At 42.1% G+C, this 18,733-nt stretch overlaps 1 protein-coding gene across 1 annotated transcript in view; it reads right to left on the bottom strand.

Moving 5' to 3' along the window:
- Positions 1–18,369, bottom strand: part of LOC128058509 (neuroendocrine convertase 2) — a 234,350-nt gene extending 215,981 nt beyond the window's left edge. The window contains exon 1 of the mRNA XM_052650991.1: positions 18,193–18,369. Coding sequence (XP_052506951.1) covers positions 18,193–18,369 — 177 coding nt within the window. The remainder of the gene's footprint in view (positions 1–18,192) is intronic.
- Positions 18,370–18,733: the final 364 nt, after the last annotated feature.

Here is an 18,733-nt window from a genome sequence, read left to right as displayed (position 1 = left end):
ATTTAAGCTTACTGAGTGGCCCCTCAGGTATTGACTTCATAAAATTAAAAACTTCTGTGAAAGACCATATCAAGAGAATCTAGAGCACTAGTGACAGGGAGGAAATATTTGCGAAGGATACATAAAAGATTGCTATCCAACATACACGAAGAGCTTTTAAAATTCAACCATCAGAAAATAAAGAACTTGATTTAAAAGTGGTCCAAGGGGACTTCCCTGGTGGTCCAGTGACTAAGACTCCACGCTCCTCAATGCAGGGGGCCTGGGTTCAATCCCTGGTCAAGGAGCTAGGTCCCACATGGTGCAAATGAGAGTTTGCATGCCACAACTAAAAGAGTTCACATGTGTAAATTTTTAAATTAATTTTTATTGGAGTATAGTTGCTTTACAATGTTGTGTACAAAGAGTTTTTACTGTACAGCAAAATGAATCAGCCATACATTCCCTCCATTTTGGACTCCCTTCCCATTCAGGTCACCAGAGTGCATTAAGCAGGGTTCCCTGTTGTTAAAAACAAAACCAAAAACAAGCATTATTTTTCCTGCAAAAACAAAAACAGAGAGAAAGCAAGAGGGATCCTGCAAGTTACAATGAAAGATCAAAGATCCTGCAGCCTCAACTAGGACCCTGTGCAGCCAAGTAAATTTAAGTATATATATGTTCTTTTAATTGTTAAAAAGTAAATGGATCAAGGACCATAACATATCCCTCGCCAATGAAGACACACACGTGGCAAACAGGCATATGAAGAGATACTCCACATCATATGTCCTAAGGAATTGCCAATTAAAACCACAGTGGCATGTCACTACACATCTATTAGAATGACCCAGATCTGGAACACTGACAGCACTGAAGGCTGGTGAGAAGGTGGAGCAACAGGGTGTCTTATCCATTGTTGGTGAGGACGCAAAACGGCACAGCCACGCAGAAAGACACTTTGGCAGCTTCTTAAGAAGCCAAACATACTATTTCCATATAATCCAGCAACTGCACTTCTTGGTATTTACCCAAATGAGTAGAAAACTCATGTTTAGACAAAAACCTGCACAGATGTCTAGAGCAGCTTTATTTGTAAGTAACTGTCAATATTTGGAAGCTTCCGAGATGTCCTTCAGTAGGTAAATGGGTAAACAAACTGTGGTATATCTAGATAACGGACTATTATGCAGTGCTAGAAAGAAATGACCTATCAAATCACAAAAAGACATATTACTAAAGCAAAGGAACCCAGTCTGAAAAGTCTGCATACTATATGATTTTAACTATCTGAAATTCTTGAAAAGGAAAAACTGTGCAGAGAAAGAAAAAGTTCAGTGTTTGCCAGAGGTGGAGGGGGCTGAGAAGAACAGGTAGAGCACAGAGAATATGAGGGAAGTCCAAATATTTTGTATGATATTATGATGATAGATATGTCATTATACTCAGGTCCAAACCTACAGAATTTGCACCAAGAGTGAACCCTAAGGTAAACTATGAATTTCTGGCATTATGATGTGGCAATATAGGCTCATCCTTGGTAAAAAAAGGTGCCATTCTGGTGAGTAATGTTGAAAAAATATTGATACAAGTAGACAGCTTATGTGTGTAGGGGCAGGCATATATGAGAACTATCTGTACCTTTCTCTCAGTTTTGTTGTACACTTCAAATTGCTTTTTTTAAAAAAGAGCAGTATGCTTTTGTTTTAAAGATTTTTTGATGTGGACCTTTTTAAAAGTCTTTGTTGAATTTGTTACAATATTGCTTCTGTTTTATGTTTTGATTTTTTGGCCATGTGGCGTGTAGGATCTTAGATCCCCAAGCAGGGACTGAACCTGTACTTCCTGCATTGAAAGTGTAGAGTCTTAACCACTGGACTGCCAGGGAAATTCCTTAAAGTTGCTTTTAAACAATAGTCTTAAAAATAGACTTTTGGGCTCAGTGAGAGTAGGAGAGGGAGGGATGATTTGAGAGAATAGCTTGAAGCATATACATTACTGTATGTAAAATGGATAACCAGTGCGAGTTTGATGTGTGAAGCAGGGCACACAAAGCTGGTGCTCTGTGACCGCCTGGAGAGATAGGGTGGGGAGGGAGGTGAGAGGGGGTTCATGATGGAGGGGACACGTGTACCTAAGGCCAAATCATATTGATGTATCGCAAAAAAAAAAAAAAAAATCACAATGTTGTAAAGTAATTATCCTCCAATTAAAAGAAATAATCTTAAAAATAGTCTTAAAAAATAATATAACCCATTTAAGAAAGAAAGCGTTAGTCACTCAGTCCTGTCTGACTCTTTGTGACCCAATGGACTGTAGTCCGCCAGGCACCTCTGTCCACAGAATTCTCCAGGCAAGAATACTAGAGTCGGTAGTCATTTCCTTCTCCAAGGGATCTTCCTGATCTAAGAATCAAACTTGGGTCTCCCACATTGCAGGCAGGTTCTTTACTGTCTGGGCCACCAGGAAAGACACTCATTTAAGTGGATTTCAATTGCTATAATTACCCAAACAGAGCAGCATGTTGGAAATGGGATATAAAGTATGTATCTTTCTTTTTTTCAATTTTTATTTATTATTTTTATTTTTTTGATCATTCTTTTCCTTTTATTTGTTTGAGGGGGCATGTTTGGGCAGTGAATAGCGTGGAGAGGAGGACTTGGGCATTTTGAATAAATTCAGTGATTCTAAAACTATAAAAGGAGATAATAACTGGAACTATTCAATAAGAAGTCATTCCACTCTTAGCAGACTGGCATAGGGATGCACGGCAAATGATATGCTATCTCATAAAAATCAATCAACAAGAAACAGATCAAGACAATTTCATACTGAAGGCAAATAAGCCACATTATTTAGATGAATAAAGTAAATATGATTTCACTAGAGGAGCGGAAGGCTTGACAGCTCCTTTGAACAGATGCCGCTCAAACAGCGGAGGAGCCTAACTGTTTATTTGTGCCTTCAGCTCCTCTGTCAACAGGAGGAGGCCTGTGGTGTGACTATGTCATGTCTTTTAGTAACCAGATGTGACAGAAAATCTTACTCAGCCCGAACTTATCAGGGCATATTGTAAGGGTCACCTGATCTGAGAAAGCCCTTTGTGTGTAGAACCAGAAGCCAATTGTTAAACAGAGCTTTCCACACTTTAACACATAAAATAGGTATTTGTAAGAGCTGGATGAAGCCATCAGATCAAGTGAAGTCTTCTAAGCTAGAGAACTATAATATGTTTTTCTTTGCACATAAATCTGAGCAATGTCACATTGCTATCTGTAGAACCCAGCCCTTTTAAAGCACTTTGTCTCTGCAGGGCTCAATAAAAACTTGTCAATAGAATATACTTTATGGATGGATGCTCCTTTGGAGTTAGCTATTTGTAAGAGGAGGGGATCAGCTCTTTGAGGGGAAGATAAAGGAGAAAGGGGAAAATCCTTGATCTAGCACTCAGGACACCTGGTTCTATATCCACCTAGCTCATTTCTAAGCTTCTCCTAAGTATTGTTCTCCATGAACAACACTCAGTTCTCTTGTGTCATGCTAAGAGCTTCTCTTGCCTACAACTAGGAGCACCAAAAGGCTTGGGATGTCCCTGATTGTTTGTTTCTGTAGGACTGAGCTACTAGTCCACAGTGGGATTCAAACTCTGATTTATTCCCAAGAACTACACAACTAATTTATATCAAGCCTAAAATGACAGACAACGAGACAGGTGAAGAATAGCTGAGTCTTAGCCTTATTCACACAGACAGTTCCTTTCTAGACTAAGGAAAAATTTCCATGTATCATCTCAGAAATGAAAATCTAGTATAGGCACTGTTCCTTTGGAATATCAGGGAATAAGGGGCTTAATCCAGTGTGCTGAGATGACACTTCTGTCCTGGCTTTTCTGCTGGATTTGTAAGTTAGGGGGCTAGTTTTAGATTCATGTATTTGTGTATTGGGGAGGAAGTGGGATGCATTGAATCATTTTGTTCTTAGCTGGAATAAATTTCATGGACGGAACTGGCCACCTCTACGAGCCATTCACTGTGGCTATTAGTATCTCTGATGTCCTCATCCAGTGGCAATGGGATAAGACAGGTAACCAGATTCCCTAATAGCAGCATCTGTCAAAAGGGATGGTGCTACCTGCTTCCAGGATATGAATGGTTTCTCAGGACAAAGGAACAAGGCAGCCTCTACCCTCAACTTCACTATCAGCTCAACTTGTTATCCTAGGGTTTCCTGTATGTGGCCACTTGGTTATACTTTCCAAGAACCTTTCGATGATCCCCTTCTATTTAGGCACACAATTCCAACACCTAACATGGTGTGGGTGACCCTTCGTGAACTGTCCTCAGTCCACTTCTGTGGCTTCATCTCCCCTCTTTCTTAGCATCTAGTCAGGTGATACGAATAGTAAACCTTGTACAATTCCAGTGCATTTTGTTTCACCTGCCTCACCATCCTCTATAAACCCCTTTTCACTTTAACTTGCTGAAATTCTGAGCCTCACTCAGAAATCACCTCAACTTGACCTTGCCTGCCTTGTGAAGACTCCCCTTCTGCTTCACATGTCGGATGTCACAGATCCATCACAAAATACATGGTCAGGACTCTGGTTGCCTAAGACAAGCACTCCAATTTATCTGGGATTTCTGTGTTTCTGTATTTCACTCATGCTCTCTGTGCAGCAGATGATTTTTTTTTTCTTTTTAGTTTATTTAGTTTTAATTGAAAGATAATTGCTTTATAGTATTGTGTTGGTTTCTACTAGACATCAACATGAATCAGGCATAGGTTTACCCATGTCCTCTCTTACCTGTACATCCCTCCCACCTCCCTCCCCATCCCACCCTTCCAGGTTGTTACTGAAGCCTGGTTTGAGTTCCCTGAGTCATACAGCAAATTCCCATTGGCTCTCTATTTTACATATTGTAATGTATGTTTCCATGTGACTCTCTCCATACATCCCACCCTCTCCTTCCACCCCCCTGCAGCTGTGTCCATAAGTCTTTTCAATCTCTGTGTCTCCACTGCTTGTGCAGCAGACACTGTTTTAATGCCCTTCCTGTATTCCCTCTCCTTGCCCTGGAGGTCACTGTAGACAGTGTCTCTCTGTGCCAAAGTCTTCATGCATCTCTCTGCTGAGGGGGTACTCTGACTGTGGATGCATGCTTGGTCTGCTTGGGGTGGGCAGAAGGACAAGGGATTTGCTGCCCCTCAGGTGTAATCTGATGAAGAATGGGGGCTGGTGGCTACATTTTCTGGCTTCCTCCTCCTTGGATGGGATAACTCAGAGATGCTATAGCTCCCAGAGTGTCCTGTAGGAGAATGTTGCAGAAGTGGTCCTCATTTTTTTTTTAATGTGGACCATTTTTAAAAAGTCTTTATTGAATTTTTTTACAACACTGCCTCTGTGCTATGCCTTGGTCTCTTGACCACAAGGCATGTGGGATCACAATCCCCCAACCAGGGACTGAACTGGCACTGCCCATATCAGAAGGTGAAGTGCCAACCATTGGACCACCAAGGAAGTCCCCCTCACTTTGCTTATGTCTCTCTGTATCAGTTCCTTTGGATGGTTCCCTCCCACACTGACTTTGAGCCTGACCAGATGGCTTTCTTTGGCCAATGGGACTTAATAAATGTAACACAACCAAAGATTTAAAAAGCGTTTGCACACAAGAGTTTGATCTCTTCTCTATATCTGAAACCTTTCTTCCTTGTTCCCAAGTCCGTGTCTTGGGGTCTGATATCACACTTGCTTGAGTATTCTAGGTACATATTTATTGAATGGACTAAACCTTCTGCTTGTATGCTTACCCTGCTGAGACCATGGCTCCTGTTACTTTCTTTGTCCATTAGTTTCAAACTCCCATAACTTTTCTTTGGTCCCTTCCTCCTTTCTAAGTTCATGGCCAGAACGGCTTGTTTCAAGCTTCAGCGTCTGCGTTCAAATTTGGCTCACACCTTGCCTCATTGCAGACACAACTCTCTGAAGTTCCCTTGGCCTGATTCTGCATCCCTCTCCCTGATGGTACAGCTCCTGGACTCCAAGAGACCAACAGTGGCTTGTTTCCCAAACTCTTCCCCACATCTTGGGCTCTGCAAGGTCTTACTTGGTCTCCTATTCTTGGTTGACACTCCCTAGAAACACAGGCAACAAGAACTGACTAGAATCAACTGTTTCATGCCAACTACCTTTTTAACATGCAAACTCCATCATTTTTTAAGAGAACTGATAGCGTCCTGATGAAACTGACATTGCTCCCCCATCTCCAACCCCTGCCCTCACAGACGTGGAGAACAAGCTAGGGCAAGGAAACAGAATTTGTGGATCTCCTTGCTGTTTTCTGCTGCTGGCTTCTTAATTTCCCCTTAAGTCCCAAGATTTTAGATTATTAATGGTAATTAATTAATTGAAGACATTTAACACAGGCACAAATTAGGATATTCTTATAACTGTTCCTAACATGCTTGATTTTCCTGATTACAGTATCTCATAACACATCTGTTCAGCATTTACTGAGCATCTAATGCTACTGCGAACCTTTTGAATTTTTCCTAACCACATATTTTGATATTTATTGAGTGCTTGCTAAATGCATGGCACTGTGTTAGACACTAAGGAGGCAGTCAAAGAAATACAAAATTTCTATTCTACCTTTTATCAAGTATAAATCCAATAGATTGTTGTTTTAATCTCTGCATCTATGAGTAGTTTTGTTTGGGAACTTGGAATCCATAAAAAATGTAGGAGCAAAAATGAAAAGCAGACCAGGAGGACCTGAAATGAACTGGCAAACAAGTTGGTTCACGTGCTTAATCACTCAAAGAAATCTTGTTCAGTCTGGTTCTCTCTCTCGTCTAGTGTGAAGGCATCGTTTGAACCACAGCAGGAAGCTCACAGCAAATTTCTGGGAAACATAAACATCACATTTCATCTCCTTTTCCTCGTGTGTAAAATTTGGGGTTAATCTAATGCCTTTCCAAGATCTCTTCCTGCTCTGACAGGCTGTAATTCCATAACTTCAGTTATTGGTTGTCAAAATTTAAATGAGTCTGGATAAACCAGTTAGAATAACCAGCAGGTATCTCACAATATTTTGGTGGGGTACCAATTGCCGAGTGGTCTGACAAATGTTTAGAAATCATTATCATAAAAGTCATTAAAAGCATATAAGTTTAAGTCACCATAATAATTCTTTTCCTCTTTCTTGAGTTTTTAAAAATTTTTATTATTGGAGTATAAGTGCTTTACAATATTAGTTTCTGCTGTATAACAACGTGAATCAGCTCTATGTGAACATATATGCCCTCCGTCTTTAGCTTCCCTCCCACCCCATCCCACCCCTCTAGGTCATCACAGAGCACCAAGCTGAGCTCTCTGTGCTATACCGCAGCTTCCACTAGCTGCCTATTTTATAGGCAGTATATATATGTCAATGCCGTTCTCTCAGTGCACCTGAAATGTCCACCAACAGATGCGTAGATGAAGATATGATACATGTTTACAACAGAATATTAGCCATAAAAAGGAATGAAATTTTGTCATTTGTGGTGATGTGGATGGACCTAGATAGATCCTGTCATACAGAGTAAAGTCAGAAAGAGGAAAACAAATATCATGTATTAACACATACAAATGAAACCTAGAAAAATAGGACAGATGACCCTATTTCCAAGGCAGGAATAGAGACAAAGACTTAGAGAACAGATGTGTGGATGTGCTTCGGGGTGGGTGGAGGGTGAGACAAATTGGGAGAGTAGCAAAACTTTTCTTCTTGTCCCCACTTTATATGAAGGAATTGTCAACACTTGATACTTCTACTTCATCTTACTGATTGCAGCCTCACAGTTTGGCTTCCCTCCTGTAGCAGACACTATCAATTTCCTGTTCAAATCCCTTTGGACCTCAGCATTTAGTGCATGCAAGCCTCTGGACCTACTTGTCTGAGAATTTTCTCTGGCGACCAAATTATGCTCTTTTTGAGCATTTGCCAAGTCAAAATGCTGCAGAGTCAATGCCACCTAGGAGAAACTATCAATCATGAATCAGTGTCTCACTGCAATTGGCGTATAAATACCCCAGTTCCCTCCCCACTCAGGCAGTCTAAACCAGCTCCCAGAGTTTCCTACTGGGACTGAGTCCCAGTTACTCATAGTGACAACTTGTTATACGATATGCCCTTAGTTCCTGCCTTCCCTTCCCTTTCTCAATTGCCCACTCTCTTGCCAATATTTACTAGAATCACTCTTTGAATAAACAACTTGTATTTAATCCTTATCCCAAGGATAAGGGGACCCAAACCAACATACTTTTCTTCCCATGTGCTAAGGTGGCTCCTCCAATTTTAATAATGACCTCATCTCTAAAGCCAGTGGCCACTGTTGCCCCATCCCTCCTTTCCTAATCCTCAACTCCATTCTGTTCACAGTCCTGCACTCTCTCAATTATCCTTCCATATCCCTTACAGTCCAAGTTCTGTCTCCTCTTTCTCCCTCCACGTCCAAAGTCCCCTGAAATTTTGTGCTAGAACCTCTTCACTTCATTTTCTCTCAACACTCTTCCTTGGTGATGCTGTTTAGCTATGGCATGACTGAGGTGCATGTGGTTGGATGCTTGTACATTTGACTTTCAGCTTGTTGATCACCTTCATCTCTTCTTGGCTTTGGTAACTCACCTCCATGGACCTTATCATTGTCTGAAAGTGCTCAATTTGGGGACTCCTGAGTTTCAATACCCTACTCACCATATCTTTCTTCCTTTCAGCTCTCTCACTACTAATCTTAATTAACCTTTTCTTCTACTTTTTTGATATTCCACTTTTTAAAAACTCCATTGCTTTTTCTCCCCACTTCCATCACCCCCATTTGAGTGCTATTTAAGAAAATGACTCAGTTGGTAATACTATATCCTGCTTGGCCCCTTGGTACTGGCCAGAAGTCATTGCTGGCCCTCTGTCAGCATCTTCTCCCATTTCCATTTCCACAGCACAAGACTTTATCTCTTTTGAAGCCCCCATCCCAGCCCTGCTTTCTTCACTCTAAACATTGACCTTGCCTCCTACATCTTTGAAATAACTGTGACTCCTAAGTGGATATTCTTCCCATATCCTCCTCTGTGACCTAAAAACTGAACTTCATCTGCCCACTCTTCTCTTTGTTATATCAAAGAAAGAAGAGTTCCTTTTTCATGTGCTGGCTCATCCCTTCACTTTTAAATAAAACCCAGCTAACCAGGAGATGCACGAAAATGAAGAGCTCGGGATTGAGGAAGTTCTGGTAAAAGGACTTGTGATGAAATTGGATTTTAAGAAAAACTAGAAGAATTGGATGTTTAGGGGAGTCAATGCCACATTCAAAGTTATAAATGAAGGGCCATTCTAGGATCCTACAATTTTCTTCATTTTCTTATCAACTTTATAATGGGGGAAAGTGTTAACATGCTGTAACATTCTTAAGTTTATTTCATTCTATGTCAGAAAATTAAGGGTTTGTGTCAATGTTTCATTTGCAACCTAAGAATTTATTATTTCCAATTATTCTCATCAGAGGACATATCACAACAATATCCAAAAAAATCATGGACAAATAGCTTTAGGGACAAAAATAATTTGTCAAGAGAGTTTATTACTTTTTCTATATGTAGAAAGCCATGTAGAAGCCATCAACTAATATCCAATCATTAAATGGCAACCCACTCCAGTATCCTTGCCTGGAAAGTCTCATAGACAGAAAAACCTGGTGGACTGCAGTCCATGGGGTCGCAAAGAGTCAGGCATGACTGAGCGACTAACACACACACACACACATGTTTAGGTTAGAAAAGTTAACTCAGATGTAATTTTTTGATTCCCTGACCATCAGAGGATTTTAGCCACCAAATCATCTTTAGCTATAACAGATACATTTCAGTAGAAAAAGTCCAACTAAAATTCTTGTTTTTCAACTGCCCTGTGGTTATTTGAATCTCAAATAATACATCCCAGAAATTTTGTACAGGGTTTCTATCAAAATGATGAATCTGAGCTCTAATATAAAATAAAGTTTCTGCTGTAGCCAGGGGAAATCATTTAAACATCAGGTTTCATCTTTTATTTTTAAAGCTTGACTTCTTTGAGTAGTTACACTTGAATCTATAATTATTGCAAACTTACCTATCAGTATCACTCTCTGATAACATTACTATAACATTATCCTCTACAGCTAATAAGACCTTTTGAAATAGAAACTGATTTCTAGATATTCACTCATTTGAGAAAAAGAGGTATAACTTCTCCCTTCTTATATATTTATCAGGTTTTAACTGCAGGCTTTATTTTCTCTGCTCAAAGAACTCATCTATTCTAGTATTGATAATTTCTAAGTTTGGAATTTCAGGGAAACACTGGAGTCTGTCAGCCAGTGATTTGCTGGTTGTTAACAACTTCTATTTTCTAAATTTCTGCCTATAAATAAATGGGTACTATAGGAATAATTTCTTAAAGACTAGTTCTTCAAGTACCTTCTCTCTGAGTTGGTGACTAAATCATTGTTTTGTGACCGAAGTGCCTGTATCAGTCAAGAAGCACATAAGGAGTATCTACTATGAGCAGGCATACTGGTTGTCAGTAGGAGGGACAAAGTGTTGAGTGGATTTTATATTCTTGGAGAAGACAAGTTACAAGGACCTGAAAAGTTGGTTGACATTATGAGATGAAAATCTAAGAATTCTTATATAAGTCTTTAAAAAATACTATTGTTGCTGTAATTTGGCTTGGTTTGGTTGCAAGGCTTAGAGAATCATTTCAGCAATAAAGGGACATTTATTGAGAATGTATTGGTTTGAGTAATGCTGGTTGTTCTAGAGATAAAATCCTGAATCTCAGTGCCTTAATATAATAATTTTTCATTCACATAAGGTCATCTAAGTCAAGAGTCAGGGATGTGGGCTCCTCTCATCTTTTGACTCTGCCATCTTTTGCTTTTGCTTTCAAAGTTACTGTTCTTGATCACATCAAGCCTCAGAAGAGAAAAGAGTGTGGAAAATCAACCTGCATGTAGTTCTTTATGCATCAAGCATAGAAGAAATGCACACCACTTCTGTTTATAATACCTTGTTTGGGGTTATCATATGATCACATCTACCTGCAAGGCAGTCTGGGAAATGAGGTCTTTCTGTAGCTCATGTGGAAGAGGAAGTTAGTTTGATGATTAGCTTTAAGTCTCTGTCACAGAGTTCTTTGGCTGAGAAGTTGAGCAGGAAGTTATTAGAAACTCAGATGAAATATTTGCATCTCCCAAGACCTGGGTGGGTGCTCTCATGCTAACTACACTCTATTCTCCATTCTATAGCAACTAGTGAGTCAAATTTCCTAAGGAATCCGGTATGATTGGTGGAGATAATTACCATGGTCTATAATGAATTACAGATCACTGAACTATTTGGGCCAGGCCATCTCATGGACCATGGCTGATTCATGGATATGTTGCCATTGGGTTGAGTGTCTAATTCTTCACTTAATTAGATTGTCACTCCTGAGAAGGTACAATCCGCAAAAGCTTTCTTGAGTAAAAAATATGGCTAGGCCATCATCTTATTATTATTACTACCACCAATAATAGGCCTTTATTCTATGTACTCAGCACTGTGTCTAGAACTTGACACGCACTATATTATTGATCTTGCACAACCCCCATATTTTCTTAACCATTTCAAATAAAATGAGCCTCTGAGGGATTTCATTATTGAGCCAAGTCTCCAGTGCTGTCTAATCCCAATCACATCATCTTTTCCTTTAGACATTACTGTTCTTGGTTTCCTTAAACTATAAGAGGGGCATTGGGCATGGTGATGTCTGTGACAGATGTGACTGGTGATTGGTCCAAAGAAAGGAACAAATTATGTGCAATGCAAATTCCCAAGAGATAAATGCTCTGTTCTAGAACAATCAGAGAAGGTGTGAGGGAAGAACTTGGACTTGACCAAAGTCATAATGTATTAAGTTGGGGTCCAAAAGGAATTCATGGCAGCCATGTTGGAGAAGTAAGGCTCTGGGCTCTTTTCCTTTAGCAAGCTTGGGAGTAGATCTTGTAGTCAGAAAAACTATCCCTTAAGGGCTTCTTAAATAGGAATCCTTTTGGAAACACTTAGGATCAAATCTATTTCCTGTTGTTTCTGTCTTCATCCCCCAAACAGAGGAATATGGCCAGAGAATTCTTTTGACTGACAAAATTACTTGCATTGGAAGTGAAAGTAAAGTTATACAATATGGATTCAATATCATTGGGGTATTAAGACACTATTAAAATGGTGAAAATAAATATTCAAAATACATGTATCTGACAAAAGAGTCCTATCCATAATAGGTAAAGAACCTCTACAAACCAAAAACTGAGACAGATAACCCAAAAGAAAACATTTTAAGGGCAAAACACCTGAACAGATACTGCATTAAAAAAAAACCCAAAAAATCCAGAACACAAATCAGCATACAAAGAGGCATTCAGCTTCAGTGGACCATCAGGGAAACACAGAGTACAAACCACAACTAGACACACTACGTACCCATCAAAACAGCTAAAAGGAAAAAAGGGATAAAATATCAAATGTTGCTGGGGATGTGGAGCAATCGGAATCTTCACACACGGCTGGGAGGCGTGCCAACCGGCACAACTGCTTTGGAAAACTGTTTACCGGTTTGTCCATGGCAAGTAGAACTCTGGGAGGGACCCTAGTGTTTCTGCTCCCTGTGTCCTTGTGCCCCAAATAATCCCCTCCCCTTGAGTAAGAGCAGGATCGTGTCTATGACAACTTTCCTTCTGTGATTAGATTACATCACATGGCAGAGGTGAAGAAGTTTATCAAATGTAGTTAAGGCCCCAAATCAGTTTAGTCTGATTCAAAAGAATCAAAAGAGAAATGTTCCTAGGTGGGCCTGACCTAATCAGGTTAACGCTACCCAGGGACTGTCCCTTCCAGAAAGCAGAGATCTGAAGGGTGAGACTGTATGAAAGTTTATGGAGGAGGCCATGTGGCAAGGTCATGAGGGTCACCTCTAGAAGCTGGGAGTAGTCCTGGTCCTACAGCCAGCAAGAAAATAAAGATTCCAGGTCTGCAACTACAATAAGTTGAACTCTCATTAAAATCTGAATGTGCCTGGAAGAGGATTTTCCCTTAGTTGTGCCTCTAGATGTGGACATAGCTGGTTAATATCCAGAACTCAGTCTGTGAGGCTTTAAGCAGAAGCCTCTCTAACCAACTAACATGTGCCAGACTCTTCATGCAAGAAAATGAAGAAATAACCAATTTGTGTGGTTTTAGGTCACTAAATTTGTAGTGGTTTGTTATACAACAAAGGAAAACTGATATTCCTAAGAATATTCCCAACGGAAAGGTATAAATGTATTTACCAACAGACATATACTACAATATGCACAGAAGCAATATTTTTTAAGCAATTTAGCCTAAAGCTAAAAACTATCCAGGTGAGTAAAAGGGGGACTTTTGGAATGCTGATAATAGTTTATCTCTTGATTTAGATGCTGGGTACATATGTGTGCCCATTTAATGAAAAATTTTCAAGCTGTGCTCTTTGCTAAATTCAGTTCAGTTGCTCAGTTGTGTCCAATTCTTTGCGACCCCATGGAAGCAGCACACCAGGCTTCCCTGTCCATCACCAACTCCTGGAGTTTGTTCAAACTTATGTCCATCGAGTCGGGGATGCCATCCAACCATGTCATCCTCTGTCGTCCCCTTCTTCTCCTGCCTTTAATCTTTCCCAGCATCTGGGAAAGAAATCGTTCCTAAATTATACTTCAGTAAAATTAAAATGACCAGAAATTTACTCTTTCATTACCTAACAGTATAATTACTATTGGACTAGAAAATTTTTTAACAATTATACATATAAAGTGGTCACATGATTTTACTTGTATAATCATCCTAGCCTCAGTCCTTCATGAGCAAAAAATAAAACATTATAGTAAAAGAAAAAAACTTAATTGTCAGCTGTTTGGATTTCTACTTTAATTCTCACATACTTTTGGTCAACCCTCAACACATTACTTTGATAGATAATTTTCATCTTATTTTTCAAAGGAATTAAAATTGGCAGCATATTGAAAATTTTAAAGCAATCTTTAGAATAATTTGTCATTGTTGTAAACTTACTCACTCTCCTGGACATATACATCTCTCTCACAGATCTGAGCCACATCATGATAAAACAGAAAACTTTAGTTTCAACACACCTTTCTGAGGGAAAAGTTATAGGTACTTTTATTCCATTTTCAAGAGGAAATATAACTGCTCATGGTCTTGTGGAGTTAGGCAAAATAATCGACAAACATTCATTGAGGCTCTTACACATAGGCCACTGTGCTCAACATAGACACTATAAAAAGACATAGTATATTGTCTTTTGAAAGATTTACAACCTACCTGAAGAAGTGCCTGCTCAAGCACACTAATGACATATGCTCACATAATACCAAATAAGCATTAAATATAGAAAAAAGTAAAGAAAAAATAACTGAATTCTAAAACGGTGCCCAAAAGGCAAAGTATTTATTTGGCAGTCGGGGAAAGCTTCCTAGAGGCAGCATGATAGAAAAACAAAACTATTTTTCATTTGGCTTTAAATCTGAGGGTACTTTTAACCTCTTGGAACTTTAAAGATTTTCATCTGAGAATTAGAGCTGATGCCAATAATTTCTATCTCACCAATGCATGAGATGAAATAACTTAGTAAAATAGCAGGCCCTCCCCCATCCTTCAGATGAATAACTGCTGAGAATCTCTGCTGTCTTACACTGAGTATCTAGAAGGATAGGGTGATAGGGAGAGGAAGGAAAAGGAAGTGTTGAGGGTTTAAAATGAAAAATAGATAAGAAATGTTGACCAAAGTACAGTACAGCATGATGAAAATAGGACTGAACAGTATTTGGGAAACCCAGAGGAGTAAGGAAAGAAGTTTTCTTACAGGCTGGCAAATCCAATAATAGCTGGCATTGGTAAGAAAACCAGAAATACAGAAGATTCCATCCCTGAGTATTTACCTTTTAAGTGGGAAGACACTACTTACTTCCATGTTTACTTACATGTATGAACTGACTGGGCTTCCCAGGGGGCACTACCAGTAAAAAAAAAAAAACCCAAATGCCAATGTAGGCGATGTAAGAGATTGTGGGTTTGATCCCTGGGCCAGGAAGATCCCCTGGAGGAGAGCATGGCAACCCACTCCAGTGTTCTCGCCTGGAGAATTCCACGGACACAGAAGCCTGGGGGTTATGTCTATAGGGTCGCAAAAAGTTTCATGAACTGACTAGAGAACAAGTAATGAAACGTTACAGCTTAAGTCATGTAGTCTTTGCTTTTTCAGTCCACAGGAATCTGGAGACGGGAAAGCTCATAGCATCAGGGAAGCTTGGGGACTCAGTCTAGGAGGATGGGTGGGCATGTATCCAAAGAAGGAAAAGAACGTTTATTCTCAACAAGTGTAGTTTCATGCAACAATTCATCGGAAGTATCTTGCCGTAGACTGACTTTTACTTAAACATGTCTCAGAGCAAAAATCATTGGATAAGAGTACTTCTGAGAGATCGTGGAAAAGTAAGGGGGATGTGGCAAGGTAAAAAGTCCATCTTTCCTAGATGGGAATTGCAAGTTTGAGGCTGTAATGCAAAGGATGGGAAAGAGGCTGAGGTGTCTGATTTCGCCCCGAAGTAGGAGTTCCTTGAAATTCTAAGGTAAGTGTACGCAGAGGATTCAGATTCTTTTATGAGATTGTTTTCTACACCTCATTGCTCAATTCCCATCACCAAAACTGTAAATCCCTTGTTGAGCTGTTCACTGCCATACAAAAAAGAAATAACTTTCTTAGAAAATTAATATGTTAAGCCATGATCTGTCTCAGCTACACCTGGGTTTGCTTACATTGCTGAGATCAAATGCTAAGGGCACAATTTCAAAAAGGAGAAGTTAACAGGATAATGTCTGCGCATCCCATGGAAAGGGCCTTGTAGGGGGTGAGTCGGTGTTTATTCGCTCAGTTGAGTCCCACTGTTTTGCAACCTCACAGACTGTAGCCGGTCATACTCCTCTGTCCATGGGATTTCCCAGGCAAAAATACTGGAGTGGGTTGCCATTTCCTTCTCCAGGGGATCTTCCCCACCCAGGGATAGAACCCGAGTCCCCGGTGTTTCTTGCAGTGTAGGCAGGGCTTTCTACCACGGAGTCACCTGGGTAGCCCGGGTGCGGAGGGCGGGGAGAGAGTTAGATTTTCCCCACCAACTGCAGCTCTTTTACGAAGGTGGGGTTTTTAAAGAGCTTGCTGCCACATCTCTTCTCATACCCTAAAGGCGAGCATGCCCTGCAGAGCAGGTAGCTTGGAGTGCTGCATACTAACAGGTTCAAGAGCGGAAGTTCATCTCTGCCTCTTGCCTTGTGTCCCCAAGTCCGTTTTCTACGTCTGCATCTCTATTCGTGCCCTGCAAATATCTGGGTTTAAATTCTCAACAGTTTTCATCCCGGACCTTTATCTGAGGCAATTTCCTTATCAGAACCATAGGCTTCATAGTAACAGCAGCTTCCCAGAGTTGTTGAGAGCATTAAATTAAAGTGTGTATAGAGATTCCATCACCCCCCCCCCCCCCGTGACTGTCAGCTAGTAATAATCACTACTATATTTATGCGCCTGGTTCCTGGATCTTGCCAAGTTTGGGGGCGTGAGGGTGGGAAGAGGAGGGGATGCTTGCTTGTTGTGTTGGCGGCACACTGGAAACAGCCCCCAGACCCCGGGCCCCAGGGGCGCGGGATTCCTCGGTCCGCGTCTCCTCTCCTCGCTCCACCCACGCTTCTTCCTCGAGCAACAAGTTCCCCCGCAGGAGCCGCCCGCGCGCCTCCGGCAGCCCTGGCGTCTCCTCCCGGACCTCCGTCCCACTCCCTGGCAGACCCATTTGGGGGTCAGAACTGCGGTGGCCAACGCCCTACCGAGGCAGGAGAACCCGCAGCAGGTGGAAGGAGCCTGAGCCGCGGCTGAGAAGGAGGCGCCACGCGTGGGAAGTCGGGACCGAGTCCCCAGCTCGCGCTGCCCTGGAGACGCACAAGCATCACCCGAAGCGCCCACCGCTCAACTCGAGTCTTTCCTGGGGTCAGGACGGAGGACTGGGACTCGGAATCCCACAGACTTTCCACCCGGCCAGCGCTCAGGTCGCTAGATCGCACGCAGCCTCCTCCAGATTCCGCTCGCCCCGGTTTCTCTCTGCCCTCTCACCCCACCCCACCCCACCCCTCGTCAGGTGCCCTAAGGACACTTCAGATCCCTGGCAGGACATTTCGCAGGAAGCAAGTAGATCAGGCGCGGCCCCCATCCAGTGCTCTCCGATCCCTCGCCCTCGCGGACTGGGGACTCTGGAGTCTCCGAAGCAGTCCCGCGGCATCCCGGCTGGGAAACGGCTGAACTCTGACAACTTCTTGGATGGGGATCCCCGCTTTCTGGTGGGAAAGCCAAGCCGGCTGCCCACATGCAGGGAGAGACACCCCTACTTCTCCAAGGGGAAATCCCCTTAAAATCTACCTCCCCAGTGTCTACCGCCGGAAGTTGAGATTTAGGGAGCCGACTGAGTGCGCTTCGAGGTGGGTGGGCAGGGGCGAGGTGGGCAAGTTTCAGCCCTCGATTTTGAAAAGAAAAACCAGTTTTGTTTCCAAGTCTCCTGGAGCAGGGGGCCGTCTTCCCTGGAAAAGAGCCGGGACCAGAGTCAGGCAAGGGAAGTCCTCCTGGCGCGGGGTTCGAATAACAAGCAGATGAACTGCGATGTCCAAGCTTCCAGCCCTGTCCCTCGGAAACTAGCCTTTCTCCGCGAGATGGGGGCGGGGGGCACATCCCCGACGGGTCTGCCACGCCAAGCCCAGACGGCCTGCACTTCTTGCCTCACCCCCAGGCTGCCTTGAGAACTTGGTCGCTCGGACAGCAGCCCGGGCGCACCGCATTGTTTGAAAGGTGTTATCCTGTTTTCTCCACCAAGTCAAAGGGCGATCAATTGTTTTCATGACCTTCCGAGTAGAATTTGAAGGGCATTTTAATTACATAACCCGTGAAAGATCACCGGAGGCGATGTCGTGTGAAGAGCCGATGGCACAATATCTGCATCGCACAAGAAAGAAAACTTGCGAATCTGCAATGAGATTGCGCAGGGCTGCCACCGTTTAGAAACAAACATGCGAAATCCAAGGGAGATGCTTACCTTTCGGACTCCAAAGCCGTGCTCTGCTGCAACTTGGCGAGCTTCTTCCTCTCCCCCTCTGTGCAACTCCACAAGAAAATGATTCGTGAAGACCGGTCTCTCGGCAGATGCGAAAACCATGACACAGAAGAGGAGCCCCGCGGCCGCCTTCCCTTGGGAGATACAACCACCTCTCATCTTTCTCTGGGAGTGAAAAGTGGTGTCAGGAGGCGCGCAGGATGCCGGAGCAGGGTCCCGCAAGGAAGGTCCAAATTAAAAAAAAAAAAAAAGATGTAGTTTTTGTTGTTGGTGTTTGTTATTTGAAAAATCTTTGTGTAGAGGAAAACACTGATTAGGGGTTTGGAAAGCAGCAAATCAGTGTGTGTTCTCCAGCCTCTGGCCGGCGGGGAAGCCGTGTGGTCGGGCAGCCCGGCTCGCTCGCAGAGGTGCTAACGTGCAGAGCTGTGTGTATCTCAGAGAAAGAGCGAGTGTATCTGTGCTTGATGCTAAATCTGCATTTTCAGCTCCTCCTAGGCTCCAGTTCCATCGGGGCGGGAGGAAA

This window comes from Budorcas taxicolor, chromosome 13, assembly GCF_023091745.1.
Source record: "Budorcas taxicolor isolate Tak-1 chromosome 13, Takin1.1, whole genome shotgun sequence".
Classification (NCBI taxonomy): Eukaryota; Metazoa; Chordata; class Mammalia; order Artiodactyla; family Bovidae; genus Budorcas; species Budorcas taxicolor.
The sequence above is the reverse complement of the archived record's forward strand: the minus strand, read 5'-3'. Positions and strand labels throughout refer to the sequence as shown.